Consider the following 26,901-nt stretch of genomic DNA (forward strand, 5'->3'; position numbering starts at 1 on the left):
CGCAAACAGATTGCGAATCAGCCAATGTGTGAGAATGGAAGGTGGACTGAGAATATCAGTAACTAATTAAAGTGTTCTTCCATACGTCATATGCTAACGATGCTGGGTTCTTCAGGATCGTTGAAGTTACGGATGTTTCCACAATGGTTGCAACTGTGTAAAGTAAATAATTGAATTACAGCTTTCTTACGTCCATGTTAATGAGAACAAAATGCAAAACTCATGCAGGGAACAGAATAATATATATAATCATATGCTTTTGCTTTTCAAAGATAAAGAAAAAACACATAAACCCACGTAAGTGTCTACGTTGGTTACAGCACTGGTTCATGTGTTTTATGGAAAAGGGAAAATAAATGGTAAGGCTTGAAGAAGTACAATGATATGTAAATCATAAATGATCAAAATAATGAATGAAATCTTTTTTGTTTTTATATATTTATTGTGTAGTTTTTATTACGATAACATGTCTGCTATAAAATGATATTTTTTCTTTCAGGAGAGAAAATACACCCTAATAATGGTGGACCCAGATGCTCCTAGTCGTAAGAAACCCTCTCGTGCATACTGGAGACACTGGTTACTGGTTGACGTTCAGGTATGTCGCATTTCTCAGAAATGTCTAAAAAAAATCTACACCACTGGTCAAAAGTTTATGTTTCATGATCTCAGAAACCTCTTATTATAAATGTGCATGCTTAAAAGAATAAAATTAGGTTTGTAGACAAAAACATAATTGTGCCAATCTGTTACTGTCTTTCAGTATTTTCAAAAATATTTAACAAAACATTGTTTTAATGCATAACTAGGTTCAATCAGCGATTATAACGGAGCCGGAAAGAGTTAGATATAGATAAGAACTTCATCAATGCTTTTTAAACGTATCAGGATATTTAGGTTATTTATAAAACTTGCGAAAAAACAATCCCAAAGATTAAGACTAAACTTTCAACTTTTAAAAATTTGACAAACTTGGTACTTTATTGAGGGAAGACAATAATCATTCTCAGACAATATTTTTTTTCCAAGTAACTAGATATCACTAAGATTCTCGAACATGAAGTGAATGTTCAAGCTCACCAACATAATGTTTAGCTTTAACATTTCTCAGAACAAAGCCTTAAAATATAGGCACTTTAAAGCAGCGCTTTGGCAAAGACAATCCTGGACATAATGTGCAAAGCAAAAGGTGTCAGAAACACTTCGGTGGGCAAACAATTCCTGGATCGCGTGGACCGTATCTGCACCTTCCATGTGCTTCACACTTGTGCTGCGTTTCCGATGAGTTACATAATTACTGAATAAAAATATCACGTTAGTCATCAGCCCTCCGCTCTGCTCCGGTGGGATCAAGAGGCAGATTCATCGGGCTGTGCATGGGAACGCCGTGTTTGAACAGTCAGCCATGAGACGCACTTTCATTACTCAATATTAAGTCAATATTATTTCGTCCTTTCTTAATCTTGATGGCTGTTTTGCTCTACATACTGTACCTCTTTCTAAGTTTCTTACCGTGTACCAGTAACTCCCTTGAAAGTGAGAAATATATCAAATCAAATAGGTCTCAAATTTGTATGGCCTCAAAAGTAGTGAAGCTTTACATGCTCCTCTTTTTTTCTATTGAAAGTGTCTGTGACAGTTGTGTGGGTGAATGGCTCTCCTGTGTTACGGGAATGACTGCGTGTCAGTTCTCCATCAGATGGAGGAATATCCTTACAGTATGGTCCTTCCCAGTAAGGAATACTACTTTTAACTCCTACTAGATATATTATTTAACATTATCGTTAATATTATCTAAATCAACACTGTTGGTAAAGAAAAAGACTCCCTGAAATAGACCAAATACCAAAGTACGTGTTTCGTTATTTACATTTACACATTTGGCAGACGCTTTTTATCCAAAGCGACTCGCATTGCATTATAATATACATTTGTTCAACATTCTCTGGGTTCGAACCCATGACCTTGGTGTTGTTAGCACCATGCTCTAACCACTGAGCTACAGGAAAGCATGTTTATGTGTTTTATTATACATTATAAAACGGTCAGTTCTGGTCCTTGATTCTAATTGGCTGAGCCGAGTTCTAAGCCGTTATTAAATACCCTGATTTTTAATGGCTGACTCCATTATATAGCCTAAATATCACTTTATTTACTTTATTTCATGAAACCTTGCTAGGTATATGGAATAACTCCACTTCGCGTCATGCCACAACGCCATTAGCTGTTATTAAAGGCACTGTTACCCACTGCTTCTTGGGGCTTATTGCTTTATTTCGAAGGATAGTTCACCTTCAAAATGAAAATTTTGTCAGTATTTACACATCCTCTTTTCATTAAATATTTTGAAAAATGTTGGTAACAGAAAACCGTTGGTCCCCATTGACTTCTTTTGTATGGTCACAAAACCAATGCCAGTCAATGGGGACCAACGGTTTTCTGTTACCTACATTTACTAAATATTTTCTTTTGTGTTTTGCAGAAGAAAGAAAATCACACAGGTTTAAAATGAAAACAGGGTGAGTCGAAATTGAAGGTAAACTGTTCCTTTAAAGTGATGATTCATACAAGAAAATACAATTTTGTCATCATTTATTTACCTTCATCTCATTTAAAACCTGCATATGACTCTTTCTCCTCTGCAACACAAAAATCGATATTTTGAGAAATGTCTCGGTGGTTCTGAGTCCATAAAATGGTTGTCGAAGGGTTGTTCACCGTTTTTCAAAATATCTTTTTTGTGTTCTTTTGAAGAAAGTGATACAGGTTTGAAATGACATGTTTATTTTTGGCTATTTGATTTGCTCTCCTTTCCTTTCTGTTCTTGTAGATCAGGCCACTTTAGTTTATTTTCAATAATTTCGTTCTTGTTTTATTACAGGATGAGTATAAAATACCATGAAAGACGAACCTGCCCTGCAAAAAGCAGCGTCATTTAATTCCCTCAGCGGGCGTTTTACTCATAACTCTGATACAAATACACATTCTAAAAGCAGCATGTGATCGTACTCCCTGAGACTGAGACGATCTTCAACTTAACCCTGCCCTCCTGCTATTCTCTAGCTCGCCGAGACGAGCCTCCTCCCCGTCTGGCCAGGCGACACATTGTGAATAAACAAATGTATTTCAGGTGCTCAGACAGACAACCTCTCAATACCCTGTCACTGTGTGGGCAGCGGCATGCCGCCTGTCTGCTCCCTGATTGGCCACCTTGTCGAGCCGTGCGTACAATGACGAGCCGTGGTTGGTCAGAGGTTTAATGAGGCTGGTGGGAGGTGAGTAATTGCCGCTGTGACTTCCTCTAACCTCGCCGAAGTTATAATAACATCCCGTGTGAATGTGTGGAATTATCTGTCTTGGAATACTCCTGGGCTTTAGACTGAAGCAGGTGCCACACAAATGAACAATTCCCCTCTCGCTCCAACAACACCATATTTAGAAAACGACCCTATAATTCCTTTTTTTTAGGAATGAAATTACAACCATCATTTGGCTTGTTACTCCCCCATACAAGCAAACGTAATGTCTTTTTGTGTATTGCATGTAAAAACAATAGGATGGCAAAAGTTGTTTTTCATCGAAACTTGTCTAAGCAGACTCACAGCGTTGTTTTCCGTCACAGCATGGGATGGTTATTTATCAGCACTCTTAGTTTTTTGGGGGAAAACTAAAACTATATACCATGTGGGTGTACTGTTTACAAAATAAATTAAATAGTTTGTAATTTTTTGTCATTACCATTTAATGTTTTTTATGAACCTGTTTGTATTAAGACAATTTCTTACATGTTGTTTTTAATGACAATGATATTTTTTTCCATTTTCAGAGAGCAACAGCACAGCTATTCTTTCGATGTTAAAACAAATGCACGCACAAACATATACATTTGATATCATCTACTTCAGTAACTTGTTATTCTGCGACCATCTTTGTCTGTTAATCTGTCATTTATTCTCTTAAATTATATTAATGGTAATTGTTAAGCAAGCATTGCTTATTATTGTTCACACTTACAGTAAAGTTGATCATTTACAAGGAACCCCTAACTGTACGGAGGTAAACTTGACTTGAAATGAATGAGACCTGACTTGTTGAAAAGTGTTTCATTGCTTTATTTTAATAAGTTATTAACATCTAATGATCTAACTCCTTGATCTGTACTGGGTTTTATTTTATTAGATAGATTTCATTCAAACAAAAGGGTCTTTTATCTTGTTATGTGAGTTTATGTGATGAGGATTGTTGATTATAAAGTCTTATACTTGCAATATTATGAAAGGAATGAGGATAATACCATGCTCTACTATGGCAGTGACCATTGTGAGCCGTCTGTGATCACGCTCTCTTTATTGATATAATCTTATTTTTTATATTGGATGGTTTGCCAGCAGAATTTGAACCACCAACTGTTACTTTACCCAGAATGTTGGCAGTACATCTAAATCCATAATGAAGCTGCAACAGGCAGCTGTGACGAAGGTCAAAATGAACGGGAAGCATTGAGAAATTGGTGTACCGCAGAAATTCTGAAAGGGATTCGCTATGTCAGCCGATCTCGAAGCAAGCAAGAAAACGGTAAACATTTGCTCTGTAAGCGTTGCAGCCAGTGTCTGAATCAAACCTTCATAAAAAAAAGAAAAAAATATCTTGATCTTGGAGCAGAAGTCCAATTTGAATTAGGCATTCGGGATGGAAACAGTATATCACGTCACGGGGATGGACTTTTTGACTTGACTTCAATTCCTTCTTTCTTTTGCTACCTCTGTTATTCATTGTCTAACATGTATAATTCACACAATTTACTTACTTAGTCCTCAATCGGTTATAGTATTTTGTACGAGTTCTGTCTCGTGCCGTTCATTCGACCTCTGTCCGTTTGAGGGAGGTATTTCTAACACTTTATTGAGACCATATTTAGTTTGTCATTTCCTCTGTTTGGCAGCATGTGTGCAGATGGACCCTTCCTCCCGTACCGCTGCCAACTCGCCACTCACAGTCAGTCGCCATCTCCAGTCACCACTCGAGATTTCTGGCACTTGCTACGAATAAGAGAGCCCACTCCACACATTTCTGTCACCGCAGAACATGTCTCCCTCTGTAACAGATCATCTTATGCTCCTTGGCTCTTCATCCACAGTTACCACGCAACCGTACTTGAACTGTTCCTGGCCTGACCGGTCCTGCTTTTCTCCAACCAATCATTTGTGTCTCTCGGGATCCTGTTTACAGTTGTCTTACACTTTTCCGGGTAAGCACGCTTGACTGGCATGACTGCGTCGTTTAAGTGATAGCCTTTGGATTGTTTCAAGATGTCTGACCACTTTTGAGATCTTTATGGTTGTATTTTGTGTAATGTCTATCTTTTGATTTCAGCACTTGATTTGCTTATATTTTGGTGAATAGGTTGTCTTGAGTTATGACTAGTCTAAGAGAAAAGATGAATTGTCATTGGATAGATGATAGACATATATAAAAACCTCATAGACTTATATTGAACAAAGGGGGTTGGGGTCTTATTGACTTTACTAATCAGCACCTAGCAACAACTCAACATTTAGACCCTGATAACAGACAATAAACACTCATATTTGGCCGTCAAACTGATTAAACCCTAATACATTCTAATACAAAAACATACAATAGTATCCGTGGTTTCACAGTTTTAGTAACTACGATACAAAAAAGTGACATTATGATCAAAAACAGGCATTGACAAACAATATGTAAACTGTTTGAAGGAAGCAAATGATTTTTAGTTGAAACTATTCTACAGCAAATGTGATACTTTGGCTGAAACTCTGGATATCATCTTTGAAGAGGCAATCGAACTAATGACTATAACGATAACTATAACTAACAAAAACACTTGAATATAACGGTTAGTACCGGTCCTTGATTCTGATTGGTCAATAGCTGTGATTTATTTGCAATACATTTACATTTGCATGTATTCATTTGGCAGACGTCATTTAGCTTTTATCCAAAGCGACTTAGAAGTAGGTGAGCATATAACATTTTGTCAACACGAGGGGTGATAATATTATAATAAGATCCTGGTTTTATGTCACAACAGGAGTAAAATTTGAACGGCTCGATTTCTCATATGCTTGCAGGGAAAGTTTTTTCAAAACAAACTTACTGGGAACTTGTTTTTCACGTTTTCTGGGTTGCTAGATGCACCAGGGAACCGATTATAGCACTTCAACAAAGAAAATTTTGGATTTTTCCTTTAATACTGATACCCACTCAAACGAAGTATAAAATCTTTAAGTCTGTCTACGTTTATGTCTGCTCCCAACGCCTCTCGTCTTTGAATCATTGGACATTACCAATATAATTTTTTGCCTTTAGTTTCTTTGACCTCTTCTGCTAATCATATTTATCTATATTCACGCCTAAAACACTATATGTTAGAATTTTCATAGCGTTGTCCTTATCGTATGTTGGTGTGATTCCTGATATAGTTAACATTATTGTTAATCGTTATTGTGTGAAGGGCCAAAAAGGATGAACAGAAGCGCTGAAGTGTCCACCATATTTACAAATCAGAGTAGTGTTGATTCTTCATTTATGAAAGCTGATGCAAAGTGAATTGGTAATGAAGTTATTATTAATTCCGTTGGAGCAGATGGTGATGATGGAGAGCTGAAATGCCCCTGTAGCTCACCGCTCAGCCTGTCTGACCCATTCTGCCTCCCAATTCCCCACTGCTCATTGACTACTACTAAGAAACACTCCCCGAACAGCTTGTTCTGCCTCAAACTGACTTTCCCACCAGATCGCAACGCTTTCTCGCTTTGTCTGATTTCAGCGTCTCTCGCACTCTCTTCCTCTGCACTTAAAAAAGCAAATGTTTTTGTTTGCTCTGCCGACAGAAACAAAAGCCGAGCGATTAGCGACAGAGGAGTTTGCTTATGTAAATAAACCGCTAGGTGAAAAATCCTTATTTATTTTCACCCTAATTGTCCACCCACAGATTGCAGTCACATAACCCAAGAGCAGTTGGTGAATCAAATTATTAACGTTAATCTTGCACAGGAGTTTTACGATACTAAAATTAATATTAAAAAATAATTTAATTGATTTCATGGGTAGAGGATGGATGGGGTATGTCTACTACCCCCGTCCCCCACGTTGCACATTATCTGTTCAAATAATAAAAACCAGGAATTGAATAATAGCCATTCAATGAATTGCAGTTATTGTATTAATTAGATTATTGATTATTTAATACATAGTTCATGCTTTACCATTTTGTTAAACATGGACGACGCCTTTAATCGTGTGGTTTGTTGAGGTGTAGGCTACGATTAGGCAGAACATTTAGGCCCGGTTTCACAGAGTCTAGTCCCAGACAAAAATAAATGTTTGACCTGTCTTAACTCAATATAACTTGCCCAGAAATGTTTCATAAAATATCAGTGCCATTGTTTTGTCTCAAGATGCACATGTATTCTACTCAGACATTTTTTTAAAAGCGACATAAATATCTTAATTCAACTAAGGCTTAGTCCCGGTTTAAGCTAAACCGTGTGTGTGAAAACGGGTCTTAGACTTTTTTTTACCTGACAGATAATAGCACACTGCAAGAAATAAAGTTGAGTAATGATGACAGAATGTCTATTTGAATATGTCCAGTATTCTTTGTTTGTCTCATGATATTTTATAGTGTGACCTAAATGCGTTTTGGGAGCACTGTATATGTCTATAGCTTATGGGAACACCTTAACTGTCAATGCTTTTACTCTCACATGTCCAAATTGACCCTGACACACCTTCATACACTCATCTCTCAACACACTCACACACATACAGTACACACCCTCACATTCACTGCTCTACAGTTCCTGAACCGGGCATAAGTGTGTCACAATGGAGCCTTTTGAGAGTTCACGCTCATTTCTAATTGTTAACAGACAGCCATATATGAATGTACTGATATCGGTCATTCTGTGAAACTGATGCTGCTTTTATTTTGTAGTTCATTTTTGTCTGATTGTAAATATTCCATCGGACAAATGATATGTTTAAGTATCAACACATTATTTGCTTGCTGGAATTCAGTATTCGCACCTTAACCCATATTTTAGTATACTCTGTGATGTAATTATCCCTTATAGGTAACAGGGTTGACCGTTTCACAGTTGGATTTGATTTTACAAATCTTGTGCTCAAGTTTGTTAAAAAATACTTAGAAATGTAATACATTTGTATGCTCTTTACAAATATTATTTGTGTTCCACATAGAGAATAATCATGCAAACAGGATTGACATGATAAATTCTTCCCCCTTCAAACCAAGCCGTCAGATGAAGTAATAATCAAAAGACATTTTAACCGGTAACTGTAACAATAATATTTATTTAAGTATATGTAATATTTTATTATAAAAGTGGGAAATTATTGTAACAGGGTTGAACATGACCTAAGACAGCCTTTTGCACAAGTGGATGCAAAATGCTTTAGTTTTTTTTCCAGCACATTGTTGAAAGTGCTGGAATTTTGTTCATGTGTTTACACAAATGTTGATTGCCGGCACTGTTATAGTTAGTTTTATGTGAAGAACTCAAATTGTATATGTTTTGTGGAATGTCCCTCGTGTGACATTAGAGTGAATCCATCCGTTCGTCGGTGTGTCAAGGAGTGATACACTGGAGGAAAATATCTCAGTATCCAGCCACCTTGTAGCATCATGACTACCTCTCTCAAGAGAGAACACCATTGTAGACAGAGAAACTATTGTAATGCTGTCAGAACAGCTGTGTTCTTGTATCTCTGTGTTTCTGTGGAGTCCTTCAAGGGGCTTTTGGGATGCTCGGCTCTGCTTGTACTGCATGTCCTTTGACTGCTGATTGGATTATATTACTTTCTCTCGGAGGACTGTGCTTTTCTGGAAGTCAGCGTGTCAAGCGCAGTGTTTTCTCTTCTCTGTGTGTGTGTGTGTGTGTATTTATTTGTGCATCTGTGTGTAGCTGAAGAAGCTGTTAAGCTCTGTATGTGACGCCTGGCCTCTTTAGGGTCACTAACACAGCAAATCTGTAGGAGTTTGTTATGCCAAGATTCTGAAGATACTGTATCGTTAATGTTTAATAGAAAACTGTTTATGGTTTGAGAAGCCATGTTACGCCTGCGATGTACTAGTGTCTAGAGATTAAAACACGCGTGTTTCCCGGATGTTCTTTACTTCAGATCCTGTAGACACTGTTGCTACACCAGTCGCGATGCAAAAGATTTCAGCAACAACCAATTTGTCTGTCTATCAACTGAATGAGAAACATCTCCTCAAAATGACAATCTCTGCCAATATAAAATGTTTGATGTTTAAAACACAGATACTTAGAAGCTAATGGACGAGTGTGACTTGGGCGCAACTGGGGTAAAAAAAAGACTCAAGAGTCCAACAAAATGTTCTGCTGCTCAATGCTTTGTCTCTGCTTCATAAAACAAAGCATATGAAACGGATTTACATCAAAAGTATTTCTATTGAAGCATGTATTGGTCATCACCAGGACTACCGGGAGATTCCCCGTGGTCCGTGGGCTGTGTGAGCATGTTTTAGATTTTCAGATCAATGTGGGAATTGTCAATTTTGGCTTTATAGGGATTTTATAAGGAAAGGTATTACAAGTGCTATGAATGCAACTGTTTTACCTATGTAATAATATGACGTATTCTCGCACATTTAGACCAGGAACATGTAATAAGAACGTAAATAGGGTCCATTCATGATGATTCTTAGGGTTTCACCTCATTTGAGGTGTTGTTGTGGCACGGGAATCCAAGCATACGGTGTAATTTAACAAAATTCAACTCAGTTTGACAGACGTTTCTCTTCAGGTTCTCTCATAGCTGTATTTACTCTCTAAGGACCCATTTCAGACCAAAAAACAACAACAACTGTTATTTAGCATTACTCCTCTATTGTGCACTTAGACAACTGTTCTTCCACAGTTTTTCTCTGTTCCCCATGTCTCAGAGCGTGGAGCTCACCGGGGAAACATCTGTGCGAGGAGCGTGACGGCTGGGGGTGCATATGGGGCGCAGGAACCTGCATGCAGCTCATTGCAGTTAATGATGAGTGCCGCTGCCCTTTCTCGCAGCTACACGAGATACTGTTCGCTGCAACTGGTCCGCTCGTTTCTCCGCTGCCGCCCAGCCTGACAGATTTGCCGACATATGCAGCGCCGTTGTTTTTCTATAAAAAAAAGAAAATCCAGCGAAGCAGTTCATTTGCAGACGAGCGCGGCTAACCTTACAAGCCACCTGTATCTTTCTGAGAGACGGTGGGCGCCGTATAGGTGCGCGGCGAAGTCTGTTTTTCTTTCTTTTGTGTCTAATGTGATTTTAATTCCATGTTTAGCAGATATGCAGATGTGTGAGGTCATGATGTGTTTGCGAGGTTTTTCCAGAGCTGTGAAAATGAAGTGCTCGTCAACACTTCCTCATCCATCACATTACCTGTACGCCTCAGCCTGGGCTTAATTAAGATTTGTCAGTCTCAATGTATCTCGTATCCACTCCTTGGTGTATAATGCTATGAAATCAGACCCTGTCAGAGGTTCTTGTATGATTAAGAAAAGGATTCACAGACAGTACTACTAATCATAGCTGGCTGCATTTCTAGACAATTTATATTTATTATTTGTCTTGATGTAAACATGTATAATGTAATATTTCAATTTATCAATCAATCAATTTAATATTTGTATTAATTAGAAAAACGATATGCAGTTAAGGATTGCTCAAGCTGGCATTAACCCCACAAGCTGCTACATCTGATGGTCAACAGCCGGGTGTCCTTCCAAAGTTGCGAATTTAGCTTATGCGCAAAATTGGAATATTGCATAAAAACATTTGCGAATAAGCCATCAGACTATTCAGCTGTCACTTCCTAATAAACTAGCACTAAATATCAGTAAGAAAAGTAAGAACAGGCACCAAATATAGAAATTTTCATATATAATAATTACTTGCACAAACTAACGAAACACAATAAATGCGGTGCTTTTGTGAATGTCTGCTATATGGGAAACGTAGTCGTGACAGTTCTAGTAATGCGTTTCCACCACATGCCAACGAAGCGTTAAGTGCGGCTGATTTACATGTTATGTCAATGCAAAGACGCGAAAGGACATCCTGTGGAACGAATGACATGGCGCAAATTGAGCGATTTAAACGTTATGTGCGTCAAACGCCCAAAACGCTCATTTTGCGCCATGTCATTCACGCCGATTTATCGCTCAAGTTGCATCTGGTGGGAATGCTCAGTACAAAGCCATAACAGAAATTCTTTGATCACTTCGCTCAGGCATTCAAGCATGACCATAAAATAATTTAACATGCTGTGTAAGATACCCATGTGCAGTGCAGTTACATGACCTTTTTCAGGAATGTATTTGGCAAATGCATTTTCATCTCCCATAATTCGCATGAACCCTTTTTCCCAAGAAGAAAATTCACCCTAAGCGAGCGTAAAAACATTCAAAGTTTTTCTTTAGAAATTTGGCGTTTCCATCGTTTTTTTCTGATGCAAAATTATGCACATAAAAACCAGGGTAATGGAAATATGTGTCACAAATTTGGGTAAAAATAAATATATTTTTGTATTTATACCAAAAATATGTAACTTTTTTTCTGAATTTCTAATAGTTTTTTACAGTATCAGATTATTTTTCAGTTTTTACATTTAGATTTTGAAGCACATGTTTTCAATATGAGCAGTAAACCTGTCAGTATGTAAAGATAAGCAACAATTTATCACATCAGAGTAAATTCATTAGCCGCATAAACAGAATGGGTAACTCAATCCTCACAACAAAACAACATGGTTATATTGGTATTATAGTCAGGGGATAAATTGGGATTTTATATGTGCTTGGGCTCTGTGGGGGATTTGGGGGGGGGGGGGTGCATACGAAGCGTATATTCGTATTAATTGACAAACTGTAAAAAAATAAGTTCAGAGAGCCCTTTGCTATGAACAATTAAATGCTAATCAAACTCATTCTAGATGCCAGCAGTTTATAAAGCTAAATGTAAGAATAAAATCTTTCTATAGGCGTGTGACCTTTCCTTGTGTCAATATCAAATATCCTCATTTATTAATGTCTACAGAATTGTATGTATGACCTTTGTATTTCCAGTACTTTTTTGTCAAAACTTCTTACAACATTCACAATGACTGAGATGACCCATTAACATCTGGATCGTTGCTGCCGCACACACCCTACACAAACCACTTTAAATGCTTGAATTTGATTAAAATGATATCATTTGGAAATCGAATCTTTCTTGACAAACAGCGTATTATGACTTGAAGCATTAAACATCGTATGATTTTTGCGTGCCTGCGGTTAATGTACGACTGAGAGTTGGGTTACTACGTTGCTGTAATACGATTCAAGATAGGGAAGGAAGGAGTCGGGAACCGGCAAACATTTAAACATTTAATAACAGAAACAAAAACAGCCGGCGGCCCCTCACGGACGACCGCCGGCGAAATAACATAAACATAAATACAAACAGAAGTTCGGGCCCGGTCCTCTATCTTCGGCGGTCCGGTCGCTCGTTCCTTTTATATGCTCCCAATCTCCTACGTGATTCGAGCCCGGTGTGCGCACAGCTGGCGCTCATTCACAATTACTCACCGGACTCGAACCACGGTCTCGCCCCGCCTAGTCTACTTCAGTTGCATATAGATCTGTTTTGCCGTGTATACACTGACAATACAGGGTAAATTGTTACTCAAACTTGAGGTTTATACTGGGGCACAGCAGATTTATACTGGTTCAAGACTGAGTGCCCTTCCATAGCACCAGAAGTGCCTCACACATGCAGGGAGCAGAGCGAGACCAATTCAACTCATGATTATAGTCAATATGTATAGTGAGTATGTTGTAATGCTGGATCACTGGACCCTCTGAGGTCTCGCTCACTTGTGTCTGTCTTTGCGATTTATGCTCATTCTCTATTGGCTACTAAAAGCAGTGCTGACAATAGGTCTTTAACATGTGAGGCCATCTGGAGCTGTTAATGGAGGGGGTCATTCAGAAGTGTGGTTGTATGGAGGTCAATAACCTGCCACTCCTTCCATATGCACACCTACTCACACAAACGCACCGAGGTCAAGTGCGCTCAGGCCTTAAACAGCAATTAGAGCACGAGAAATATTTCATGAACAGCTGAACTGAAGATGTGTGCAGATGTCTTACTGTTTTCCCTTTAAAGCTAAATTTTTCACAAAAAATGTGTTTTTACTAAAACAATTGATATTCTATTCTAAATTAAAATATGTTTTGGTTGTAAAAAATTGACAATTTGGGAATATTATTTTGTGTTCTTAATGTTCAAATACTTTTGGGGCCTCCATATACAGAACCCACATATATATGTGACCCTAGACGACAAAACCAGTCTTAATGGTACATTTTCGAAATTGTGATTTTTACATCATCTGAAAGCTGAAGAAATAAGCTTTGATATATGGTTTGTTAGGATAACAACTGTTGACAAAACTGGAATCTGAGGGTGCAAAAAAGCTAAATATTGAGAAAATCACCTCTGAAGTTGTTAATTTGAGGCACTGTAGCAGGCCTTCCACTCACAAAAAGAATGTTTTTATACATTTACGGTAGGAAATTTATAAAATATCTTTATGGAACATGATCTTTACTTAATATCCTAATGATTTTTGACAAAAAGGAAAATGTGTAGTTTTTGCCCGTACAATGTATTTTTGTCGCTTACCAAAATTCTCGTGCTACTTAAGACTGGTTTTGTTGTCAGGGGTCACATATGTGCTTTTACAGTATATAAACAAGAATATAACAGTGATAAACAAGTGAACTCTTGAAATGCATTCTTGCGTTTAAGAATCTGTGCGGGGAAGGCGTACGGGGAGGCTGTGATCTTGTCACTGTTACCACACGTTGCTTGCCCTTGTTTTCATGTGGGCTGCTTTGGTTTCTATGATATTGCATGCTGACTCTCTCTTTTTGTCTTTCTGTCTTATGTAACAATCCTCCTCTCCATCTTCCATCCACGCTCAGCATTCACTTGCCTCGCTTACCCTTCCAACCTTCTGTTATTGCTATAACAACCACTTTCCTCTTAATCGAATGCCTCTGTTGCGACTGTGTGGTAACCAGGATGCCACGCAGGAAGGACTTTTGGTAGCAGGGCTACCCCTGCCCTCCCCCTCATTATTCAGATTTACTGGAGTCAGAGATATCGTCGAAGGAATAGTTCACTCAAAAGTGAAAACTGCCATTTTTTTATTGTTCATTAACCTGGATGCTGGTCATTTTTATCATGAGAATGCAAAAAGAGATTTTTAAGCTGCTTTTCCTGAAATTAAAATCCCAACCACAATCAATGGCTCGCCTCCTCCAAACACAAGAATGTATTTCGTAAATTCACGTGAAGAATAACAAACTAAACCCATTAATTTCTTCTTGACGCATATACATACCTTTCCGAAAAAAAGAGAGCAACCATGATATCATCTTTCAGATTATTTGCCTGACGGAGCTGTCTCCATCGTGTAAAATCTGAACCGATGTTAACTCGAGTTTTTCCTCTTTGTGTCTTTTTTCGTCACAGCTTTTTCAGAAATGGACTTTTGTTTTGTAGATTTACTTGCTGTCAGTTCCGCAGAAAAGTTTGATTGTACTCCATTCTCCTTGTGACACAGCGGACGTGAGCGCGCTGCGGTGCTGATGACGTCTGCGTGAACAGGGTGCGCAGTGTTATGCAAAATACGTTGGCAGTAAATGTGCACATGACCAGTCACATTCTTCGGCCAGAACGCTTTGATTGGCTGAAAGTTTTTTGGTCCTATGACTTTCACAGATGTTTTAAAATTATTAGAATGTGATTTGACCACTATACGTCTTGATTGCTATGAAGCAGAACCAGATCATGCAAATACGTATGAATGACATGATATATGGTAGCCACCAATTTGCTAAAACTTAAAATAGTTTTAAATCGACATGATATTGTCCAAGGAAGTCTCTGAAGTTAAACTTGCATTTACGTACAGTATATGAGCCCTGCCAAGTTTTAGGTGTCGAAATGTCAGTTGTCGAGAAAGAATTTGCATAGAATGTATTTTTACTGCACCTAACCTACAGTAAGACTTAAACATAAAATAGATAGATGCACACTTCAAGTACATTGAGGTTGTGGAACGTCAAGATTTTTTTTTTTTAAATCCATGTTCCCTTCAGCTTTATTATTACATTTTTTTTACCTCTCACTGAAATAAATGAAAATCAGCATCTCTGTCATATTAGCAGACAGCCCATCTTTACGACATGACATTTGAGTCACGAAGCTTGCTGTAGAACTATTCTGGCAGCTCTGGTAGAACAGTTTATGAAAAGTAGCATCACTGAACTTTCTTTAACTTTCTGTATTCTGTCGAGATGTCATTATAAATCGTTGGCTTGTCACATTATCACATTACAAGTGGCTGTTTCTTTGCTTTGGTTTTTCCACACTACAGCCACATAATCAGTCTTGTGCACTCCCGTGTTATGTGGCGACTGACGTAACACAAAGATTCCGCTTTATAATAAAGATTCCGATCAGTTTGAAAATGGCTATGGTGGACAAATTTGACCTTGGATCACAAAACAAGTCTTGAATAGCATGGGAACATTTTTAGTAAAAGACAAAAATACATTTTATGGGTCGAAATTATTGATTTTTCTTTAATGCCAAAATTCATTAGGACAGTAAGTAAAGATCATGTTGCTTGAAGATATTTTGTAAATGTCCTACATTAAATATATAAAAACTTTATTTGTGTGAGTGGATGGCCTGACACAATGCGCTGAATAACAATTTGAAGGCAATTTTCTCAATATTTAGATTTTTTTGCATTTCAGATTCCAGAGTTTTAAACAGTTGCATCTTGTCCTATTCTAAAAACATCATGGATCAATATATATCTTACTTATTCCACTTTCAGATTATGTTAAAATCTCAATTTCGAAAAATTGACCCATAAGACTGGTTTTGTTGTCCAGGGTCACAAATCAGCAACAGACATTGTAGAGAAACAGACATGGAGAATTTGCACCAAAAGTTTTATAACATTTCTGGAAAAAAAAGTACTGAGTAAATAATGTATCAGTGAAATGATGTCAACATATCTGTATAGTCATTTACTTTTGATGGTATCAGATTTATGTTAAAACGAAGTTTGCTGCAGTTTAATTTCATATTTAGTTGTCTTACCCAATGACATGCACATACTTTTAAGGGACAAAAAATTGGTGTTATTTTTTATGTAGAAGAACAAGGGATTTACACGGATAGCAGGTTTTTATGAAACATTGGAAGATCTGTCAATGGATCTATGATTCTTGTACCACTAAGTCTTTGGATGTGGATGTTTTTTGTGTGTTTTTAGGATGAAACAGAACTTTCAGAATGCATTCTCAAGTCACCACAGCAAAGGCTGATACGAAGTGCCATTCTCTTAAAGTGCTTAATGCTTATCATCTCCCCGGCATTTCAGTGTCCTCTTCCCTTGATCACAGCATTATCCGCAGTGAACATCCTCTTTATGCAAACAGTGGGAGATAGAGGGTAAAACCTCTCAGCAATCCAGACAGGCACAGCATAGACAAGCCGACTGAAGCTCATCCACGCCAGGACTGAAGCTTCACACCTCTTTTTTGTAAGATGTGCCCTCTTTCTTTACACCCACAACCATTGTGCTCCAAATCCTGTTCTACCCTTGAGTAGATTTCCGAGACGTTTCCGCAGACAATGTAACCCCCTCACAAGCTGTCCTTTTTGTCTCTCTCTCTCACATACACACATACTCTCTCTCTCACAAGCAAGAAACTCACATTTCCCCCGGATGTAAGAGAAGTTATGGTCATTATTGAGTGGCATTTCTTAAGGTATAACCTACTTAAGTGTAAGTAAATTTGTTAACAAAAGAATGACATTTTAGAGGTTAAAACAAATAAATGAATATATGGTAAAGAGATTCATTAATCTGAAGGATATTGGGTAAATTTAAACCTTGAGAAATTGTTTAGTAGGAATTATCAGGTAAATTTTAATTATTTACATTTTCAAAGACTACAGTTATATGATGGACACAAATTATTTTGTAGTGACACGGTAATATGCTTATATCGGCATTGTTCCTGTTTCTTTAAATAGCTAAAAGTTTATTAGTTTCTACTTGTTAGTTTGACGCAGGCAGTTTGGAAGGACTTTCTCATTAGAGTCTTGCAAGGATGACGTGTTTTTGTAGGCGAACCAGGAAGTTAGCGTCGCACCGGTTCCCTTGACAAAAAGTCAGTTCAATTAAGTTCTATTTATAAAGCACTTTTCACACAATTTGCATTCCTAAAAAAGTCAACAAATTATGAAACAATAAAAAAGACACAAAGACTGAACTTTGTAGACGGACATTTGTATGCATAGTGCCAATGGATGCTGTGCATCTAGATTTTTTTGTATAGCTATAGAATACAACAGGATTTACTGTATCTAGGTTTAAGGATTATCACAAAAAAAGCTCTGTAATCAACAAAACGCTTATGATCCTTCCACCTTTTGTTTATCAAAACAAGTCTAAAAATAACTGTCAGAAATAAAACGCTACAAACAGACCGCAGTTGCACAACATCAATGTCATCACCACCACCAAGCTTCCAGCATCAATGGTTATTATTTATTTATTATGTTGCGCTAATAACTGCTCCGTGAATTAATCTGCATCCATATTTTTTTAGATTTGTGCCCATGTAGCATTACTTGTGTGATGATGTTTATTGTCTCCAACAGCGTCTTAAGTTAGATTAATTTCATGCTTTCAAAATCATGAGCGGGGAATTACTGGTGTGTTTCATGTAGTGGCATAAAACCATGAAAATATTTTGTTTCTGTTAACCACAGACTCTATTTCAAGCATTGAACCAAAAATTGACTTCAGGACGATGGAACTGGATGTGATCTTGATTTTATTTAATACAATTAAAAATCAGTTTCACCTTCGTGTGCATCAACCCACATAGTTGTTCACACTCCGGACTTTAGCATGAAACACGCTGACCATCACCACCAAGGCCTCCTTTTAGTCTTCCTACAGCCTCATTTTTTATCGCAACAATTAGTCAAGCAACTAGCTTTTGTTCTCGCCTGTTGCATTTTTCTCTCTCTCTCTCTCTCCCTCTATCACTGCGCTTCGGTATAGATTTCTCACAGCTGATGAAATTAAAAAGACAGCACATTGTGTGTGGTGTTGCCCATGGCGACGAGTTTTGCCTGCGAGTTCACGATACGGGGTTCAGAGGGGAGTTCCTTTGGGGGGGATTAAATCGCTCCCCTCTTTCTCCACCACCCTCCTCTTCTCCTCGTTGTTTCCTTCCCTCCAGCCCCCTGCCTCCCTCTCCTCTGCTCCCCTGCCTGTCCGACAGTCAAAAAACATAAACAGCTCGCAGCTTGAAATGATGAGGATGTTACTCGTTTCAAAAAACGCTTTTTTTTGTAAGCTAAAGATGCAGCAGCGCTCTCAGGTAAGAATAACGCAGGAGGTCAAAGGTTAAGAGACGTGTTGTGCAGCTTGGAAGGATACCGCTGCACATCCCCACAGGGAGATTGACTACATGCAGAGAGAACAGAGCAGTTTTAACAGTGCTGAGCGCAAATAAAGCCATGGTGATGGAGGATGTTTTCCTAGTGTTTGTCTTAGGGATGCACGGTTAATTATAGAGCATGTCAATATCGGACGATAAATTATCATTGCTAATATTATCGGCCGGTGATAAAATTATGGCCTATATATTATAGACGATAAATCATAAATAATTTCCTCTGGTTAAACTTCTTCAACTGCATTCTGCTTACATTTAAAATATGTCATGATCATTCACGCAATGATTTTAGCAAAAAATGGTTGACGTAGGTACAGTATGTAGATACAGTATTCATGAATGTGGAAATGATGGGAACAAAAGCATATTGTTTGAATCAGACTGCTGTCTGAATGCTTTCTGTCTTGTGACCCGTTAGACATGTGGTTATTAGGAAAAAAATTCTGGGTTACTCTGGAAGAACATCTATAATTTGTTTATAGTTTGTTTATAATTAGTTTATTTGTTACAAAAAGTATACCCGAAAAGTTTGGAAGTTAAGGTACAAAAACTAGGAACGGTACATTATTTTCAGGGAGGAAAAACAGAACTATGGGGATAAGTCCACCGAGACGTTTCTGCCGGCCTTCTGCGTTTTTTCCCACGCTCAGCGCCGGCATTTGACCCGGCACCTAGACTTGAAAAATGCTCCACTTGGGGCGGAACGCTGCACCTGCAGTGGGCGTTTTCAGCCGAGCTCCTGCCGTTTTCAGCAACGTAAAAGCGCATCGGTGGACACAGGGGCTAATGGTTACCTTGTTTTCTGCATTCAGTGTTTTCAAAGAAAAGCAGTTGTCCACTTTTTGCCTTTTGGTTCAATTTACCCTGTGTATCAATCAGCTCCCTTGTTCAGTAGTCAGGGCACTTAACAGGGAGTTAGCCATTTTAAGCGCTGTCTCATACGCAAAATCTTTCCAGTGCCCTGAAACGTTCCTTCCCTTAAAAAAAATCCCACAATGCAACGCAAAATAATCGACCAAATTTGTGAACTGATATGTAACAGAATAATATAAGTGTTACTCATATGTACTTCAACCAGTATCATCGGAGAGATGTCGGTTTAGCAGGATGTTGATTAATACCAGCTTTGACGTACCTTTTAATTGCACAATGTTGCATTAAAAGGTAGTGGTGCTTTGTTAAAGCAAACATTATTATGCTTAAATTTACACAAACTAACTCCAAATGCAGTTAAACGTTGGTGTCTTTGATATTTGGTATATGAATTATACCTCAAATATGCATATTTCTGCTTGATCATATGTTCGTTTTCTTATCTGGCTGATGATTAAAAGACACTGCTCTTTGGCTCTTTTGACCACCTTAACAGTTTCATAAAATAACAGACGATTACTTGTTTCAGAGTACTGGTTATTTTTTGCAAAGACAAGCATCTTTTTTGCTAGTGTATGTTCCTCCATTAATGCATCATCTTATTTCAAACAAGCTATTCATTTTATATCTTATGTTTAATGGCCATTTGAAATACATTTTTCGCCAAAGATGAAGGTCTTTTGGTTCACTCATTGACTGAAGTTCTCTGTTTCGCTACAAAACCCCCATGATGGAACTTTGTAGACCCCTTAGTATAACATGCAGGTAACTTTCTCATTCATTGCATAAAACATGTAATACAACGTGGCACTCACACTTCTGTATGTTTTCATTCTACGATTTCCATGAAAAAGGGGGAATTAATGAAGAAACATTTTGCCCCCGTAATTACCGACAAAACAATTATGTACTTAGTTTTCTTCCAACAAATGCATTCAGTGGCATTGTTTTGCCGCAGTGAGCAGAGCGCCTGTAAGACTAAAACCTTTCATTCCCGCAAAGGCCGTTTTCTGGTCACCGTCAATAAAAGCATAAAAGCATTCATTTCCCACGTTCGTCAAATTAACAGCATACTCCATCTCCCAGAGGGCCGCGGGGTTGGTTAACCTCTCTGTGAAGAGCTCCTGGTTCCGCAGCAGTTTCCATAACCTCTGAGCTGCTTCTATCTCAATTATAATACAAGAATTAAACAGCCACTGCTGTGATTGAGTCAGTAGTGCCTCTTTACAGAGAGAGACGCTGCGTGTTAAATCCAGAGTCGATCCAATTTAGTCCCTAGAATGGTGCATTTTAAAAGACTGCGCGCTGTTATGCGGTAAGAGTTTCGTTGAAGTGTGATATAATGTCATGTGAAGTTCTGAACGTATGGTTTTAGCAACTCCTCTTGAAGTCGCAATCCTGAGGACACCAACGTTAGAATAGGCACAGTATACTTTGTTAAAAACGAAATCATACATTATAGTTTATCAGGTCCTTCATTTTATATCTTATTCTTATATTTTTAATTGTGACACGTTTTGGTCTCACATCCTATATTTTTTTATTAATTGGAAGCCATTTTCATGTTTGCAAAAGTTAGCCCCCCAAAACCTCTCACAAACTTTGTGAGTGTCCTTTAATGCTCCTTAAGACATCCAGTGACCTTGAGTTAATTAAGGTTTATTACATGCCTGTTGAGTCCTCATAATAGCTTGGTTTAATAGTGATTTAATTGCTGTTCACTGTTAATTGGCTGGACCTGACCGCCATTTTTTTCTCTTTTCAACTTCATCCTCCCCCAGAATGAAATGATCCACTGCTTAAGTTATGGAAAAGTGATCTGATTATGTCTGATATATACTTTACAGAGCGTTGCATCTCATCTGAGCATATATCATCTGAACAAAACATATGGCTGCCGTCCTTCTGAAACCTTGTATCTCAAGATTTGAAGCAAAAAAACGATTATTGTGCATTCCATGTAATATTAATCAAACTGCAGTTGAGTGTTTTGATAAAGCAATGATAATCAAAAAAATATAGCAAAAATATACTAGCGGTAAGTTGTTGGTATTTGAATTAAACTCTTCATTTCAATTTTTTTTGCCATAAATCCTTATTGTTGTTATCCTTCATTTTTCCAACATATTTAACTATTTTAAAACGTTTTTTCCGTTTCCTGAAAAACAGCAAATTTTCACATGTTTTGGAAGGACAGTGACAATATTAATAATTTATTATAAAATGCATCTTTATTAAAAGCTAGTACTCTAGGGGATTGATACAGTTTTGTGAAACTGAATGCTTAACAATACTTAAATTGTACTATGACTCGACTTTTTTGACTTGTACAATGTAATTTGTGAACTTTTCACATGGTCCCTTACCTACCGTTTTGCCGATATTCAACTTACAAACTTCCCTTTACATACAGTATGTGAAATTGACACTAGTAGCAATGCATTCAAGGTATACATTTTATAACTGTCTGAGTATAAACCCATGGTGTTTGTTTGCCTATTCAATGCTCTACCAATTAAGTTCAGGAATCTCCAGTATAAATCTTGGTATCTGAACAACGAGGGTAACCTTTTGATTTCTATTGTATGGACTCAAGACCAATGCCAAAATATGACCAACATTCTTCAAAATATCTTCTTTTCTGTAATGCGAACGAATGAAAACCATATAGGGTTTGACATCACAATAGAGTCAGGAAATGGGTGAAACATCACTTTAAAATCAGGTATGTGTATTCGGAAACTATTTTATTTCAATTAAATTGAGATCATATGCAATCATTTGTCTTTTTCATAAGGATATCATATTTTGAACCCCTCTTCAACTAATCAGAACTTGTCTGCTGTATTCTCTTCCTGTTAGTCAGCAAAAGCTTGTTGGTGTCACTCTTCTGCACTCTCATCTTTATCGCTCTTATTGTCTGTGCAGGTATGACTCACACACACACAATGCAGGGTTTCCCCTGCTGCCTAGGGGATGAAATGCCAGCGTTCAAGTCTGTGAAGGACATTGTGTTGCAGTCGAGTGGGTTTAGTGCTGTGAATGTGTTTGTTTGCTGATGAAGCCGGGGGTGTGTAGTGTAGTGGGCAGTCGCCGTGTTCCAGGATTCCCTCAAAATGAGTCAGGCAGGCAATCGGACCCCCGCTCTGCCCACTCTACACAGGGTTACCTAGGGAACTCAGACCGGGGGCTTCCCTCTCCGTTCCATTTCGTATCCGTATCGGATCTCACTCTCGTTTTCTCATACAAAAATAGAGGAGTTTATGAATAAGAGAAGAGTTAAAAGATATTAGAGTATGGTTATGTAATTCCAGATATGTATATTGCGACATATCGGATAGACTTAGCAGAGCGATTGGGACATGGTGATCAAGGCCGGTGAAGCTTCGCAAGGGCCTAATTACCATTTATTGAATTTTCACACTTATAAACCTCCCCCACCTCATCGGCTTTCTTTACTAGTAAATCATTTTTAATGCTCTCACCACGTAGAATCCGGTAATGAACCCAAGCATATCCACCGCCCTCTTAAATTAGTTAATGTTTTGGCATTTAGATTAAACTTAATCCTGCTCAAGTGGATGATGGGTGGTAATTTCTTTAGCTAGTGGTGTGAGTAATAAAGTATCTTTAAAGTTAATAGCAAGACTCATTCAAGCCTAGCCTACTAGAAATGTGTGGGTTTCAGGACATGTCAAGCAGTCCAGTGCTTAGGGGGCTCACTTCTAAAGCTGGAAATGGTTTATATTACCAAACTCACCCTACCTGTTACTGACCCTAATTGACTTTCTCCGGCCTGGTTATTAACCATCCGAAGGACTTGTTTGGTGAATTCATTGGTAAATTATCACGACCCAGACATGACTGTCAAAAAAAAAATTCACCGCAATCCATACCTAACAATGACACCTGAATCTGCCATTTGTTATCATTTATTACGACACTCCTGATTATTCTAAACTTGTAACATATATTCAAACTTAAGTTGTCTTATATTTTATTTATTTAATTGTATCATTTACTCCTTAAAGATGTACAGGTGGAGTATGTGCATTAACCTGTACCACTTAACCTGTACCACCATTATTATTATTAACAAAATTGTTCCTACAGCACCTTGCTGAAACAGCAGGTGGTGAAACAGCAGGGGTCCTGCCAATAAAAAAGAAAATGAATGATGAAATCTCTTTATGTCTAATTTATTAGCAAATGGAATCTTTTGCTGTAGTCTCTGATGCTGAATTATTCAGCAGAAAAATAACAAAGTAATCTGACAAATGTCTCATTTTAGAAAAGATCTCAACAGTGCCATAATATGGGTATGATTAATGTTTGACATCCAAAAAATTAATTATGCATTAAACGAAAATAAGTTAATAATACATATCAAAATATATTGTCGCTGCCCTTCTGAAACCTTGTCCAAATTCCAAATTTGCTGTTTTGCCGGTAATGGAAAAATACTGACATTTTAAAAAAATTGCAAGCTGTGTTGGCATATTTGACGAGCAATTTTTAATACTTTAAATTGGTTAGGTATTTGCGAAACCCAGTGACAAACATAAAGGGTGACTAATAATAATGATTTATGTCAAGAATAGAAATCTCGAAATGGAGACTTTTCTTTTTTTCTAATGGTTTCAGAAGGAAAGCAGCGATATTTAAAATGAAAACCATTGGCTCCCACATTAAAATCTGTTATTTAGTATGTAACACTATCATTTTCCATGTCAAGAATGATTACTTAAAATCATTGTAATGTAACCATCATGAGAACGTATGGAAACCCTTCATACCGTCTGAAATGCGTGATGCTAATTTTGCCTCATTTTTAAAATGCTTCAGGATTGTGCAGTGAATTCTCAGTTCAATCCTAAAATATAGGTATTAATCTGCTAAATAAATTAGCTGTAATGGATTTAAGAGTTGTAATTTAGTAGGCCAGCGAGGTGAGTAATGAGGTAATGGTTGTAATGAATATCGCTATGGTAACTGTTGCAGTCCAGGTTCAGAAGGTGACAAGGGGTTACACTTAAATTAAGACACAGGGTGAGTTAATTTGGAGACGTGTCGAGCTACTGGAGCATAAGATCATACTGAACTCCTAGACAAAGGACATTTGGGCCTTATTTCAGCCTTCGTGTGATTCAACTGCTTTAAAAATGTGACGATTTAAAACATTCAGATTTTGAAAAGCATCTTGTTGGAACGGATGTTGCCTTGGCAAGATAACGTCTTTCGACAAAAGCCAGATAATCCCCTAATAAACCCCACAAAAAGGAAATATAAGCTATTTACCACCACGACAGTGTGTTGCCTCTAACCTTTTGAGAACAGAATTAAATATTTGCCAAAAACCATATTCCAGCAGCTTCTGCAAGGATTATGTAATTTAATCACATGACCTACATCTAAGAGTGACTCTATAACAAAACCAAATCATTAAATCCATATATGAATGAGAAAAATGGCAGCTTTTTGGAATATATTAGAAACTGAGAAAACATGACGAGAGAAAGAAAGACAAAACGCTTGCGAGACAGAATACGAGAGTCAGAGGGTGTCCGATAGTTTGTAGGCATGAGCGAATGAAAGAAGGAAATTTAGGAAGAGGAAAGAGATGATTTGGAGAGAATCAGTGTGAGAATATGGGGGGGGGGTTGGGCTCATGGTGAAGGTCCAGTATCAGAAATAGAGTTGTGAACACCATCTGTCATCTCCCTCTCTCTATCTCTTTCTCTCTCCGTATCTCTCTCTTCTCTCCCGTCTGTTACACTGTTGCCCCAGCAGGACCTCTTCTCTCTCTCGTTGTTCAAGAACTGGACAGGAGACTCAATGTTCTTTGGAGAATCTTAGAAGCCTGTCAAGAAAAAATCTATAAAATCTGCATTATGATAATTTGGGGGGAAATAATGGGAGATTTGGTGGGGCCTGACCCGTTTTATTAAGACGTGAACCCTACTTTTTATAATAAAAGGATTGGGGGAGGTTTTTTGAAGGGTTATTTTACATCTAAGAAGTTATTATAAATATCTCACCACAAAATTTGGATTACAAGGTTAAAGTGTGTTTTCAACTGCCGCCAAATAAAGAAATAGAAGTCATGTTCATCTGTGCTGATAACCAGCAACAACAATGACGCTTTCTCTTATGTTACTTTTAAAAAAATTGACAAAACAATGTAATGGCTTTTAAAATATCTCTCGAATTAATGTCCGTTTGGGTTTTTCAAGATAATCTTCCGATTTCACCCCAAATTTAACCAAATATTTTGTATAAAACCCCTCACGGTAATTTTGTGATAAGCACATTACGGAGCACATTTTACTTTGATTATAACCAAAAAAAATGTTTTTTCTTTTTCATTAAGGGAAAAATAAAACAACCTGTCTATAAGAGAAACTATGGTAAAATACTACATTTTTGTTGCAAGAATCCTTGGCAATCTACCTAAATGAACTTTAGGTACAAACATAAAATGCTACAAAAGTTTAAAACATGGTCCATTGCAGTGTTTGTTCATTGTGTAAAGGGTTGTGTGTGGTAAGTCCTGAACCTGGGTCTCTGGTGTACTAAATGTGAGAACACACTGAGCTCTTTCCAAATGCGAGTAAACCCAATTGCAGAAGGTCAGTGATACAGGAGACTTGAGTTATCCAGCATGAATCTTTACATAAAGGTAACAAAATACAAAACAATATGGAAAGCCATGCTTCCAAAACAGTGTAACAAAAGGTAGATACCAGGGTCTAAATCCATAACATAAACTAGATTTTGCTTGAGAAAGCCAACAGCTTGGATCACAGGGATAATGGCTCAAGACTGAACACAGAGTAAAGGGTGAGATACAGATGTGGACGATCAACGTGTAATCAGGTGAAGAGATGTGACGGCAGCGACCCCTGCAGTCACGGAGCGACCAGAACTGAAATGAGTGTCCTTGACGCCTGATAGGAAGCTCCTGAAGGTGCACCCCTGCTGGCCGGGGTGAGATAAATCCATTAGCATAAACAGGATCGTTATAGGAGCCCCTTCCCTTAGAATGACTCCCGACGTTCTCCTGATGGTGCTTTCTGGTCTGGCGAAATTCTGTGATGAGGGTGGGGTCTAGTATATCCCGTGCTGGAACCCAGGTTTGTTCATTTGGGCAGGCACAAAGGACAGGCTTAAGTCTAGAAATGTGAAAGGTAGGGTGAATTTTCATAGACCTGAGTAGCAGGAGGCGCCAGGAGACCGGGTTGATCCTCCTGGCATTCTTTAATGGGCCAGTGTAATGTTGAGCCAACTTGCTGTATTCCACCTTTAGTGAAAGGTCTCGGGTAGAATGCCACACTTGTCCCATGCGGAAGGTGGGTCCGGCTCTCCGAAGCTTGTCCTTTTCAACGACAAAAAACCTGTCTTC

General features: G+C 37.9%; 1 protein-coding gene across 2 annotated transcripts in view; it reads left to right on the forward strand.

Annotated features, from left to right (window-relative positions):
• LOC130406887 (phosphatidylethanolamine-binding protein 4) overlaps positions 1-26,901 on the forward strand; it is a 104,612-nt gene that overhangs the window by 53,637 nt on the left and 24,074 nt on the right. For both annotated transcript variants that reach the window (XM_056729464.1, XM_056729465.1), the window contains exon 4: positions 500-598. In XM_056729464.1, coding sequence (XP_056585442.1) covers positions 500-598 — 99 coding nt within the window. The remainder of the gene's footprint in view (positions 1-499; positions 599-26,901) is intronic.

The sequence above is a fragment of the Triplophysa dalaica genome, chromosome 18, assembly GCF_015846415.1.
Source record: "Triplophysa dalaica isolate WHDGS20190420 chromosome 18, ASM1584641v1, whole genome shotgun sequence".
NCBI classification, from domain to species: domain Eukaryota; kingdom Metazoa; phylum Chordata; class Actinopteri; order Cypriniformes; family Nemacheilidae; genus Triplophysa; species Triplophysa dalaica.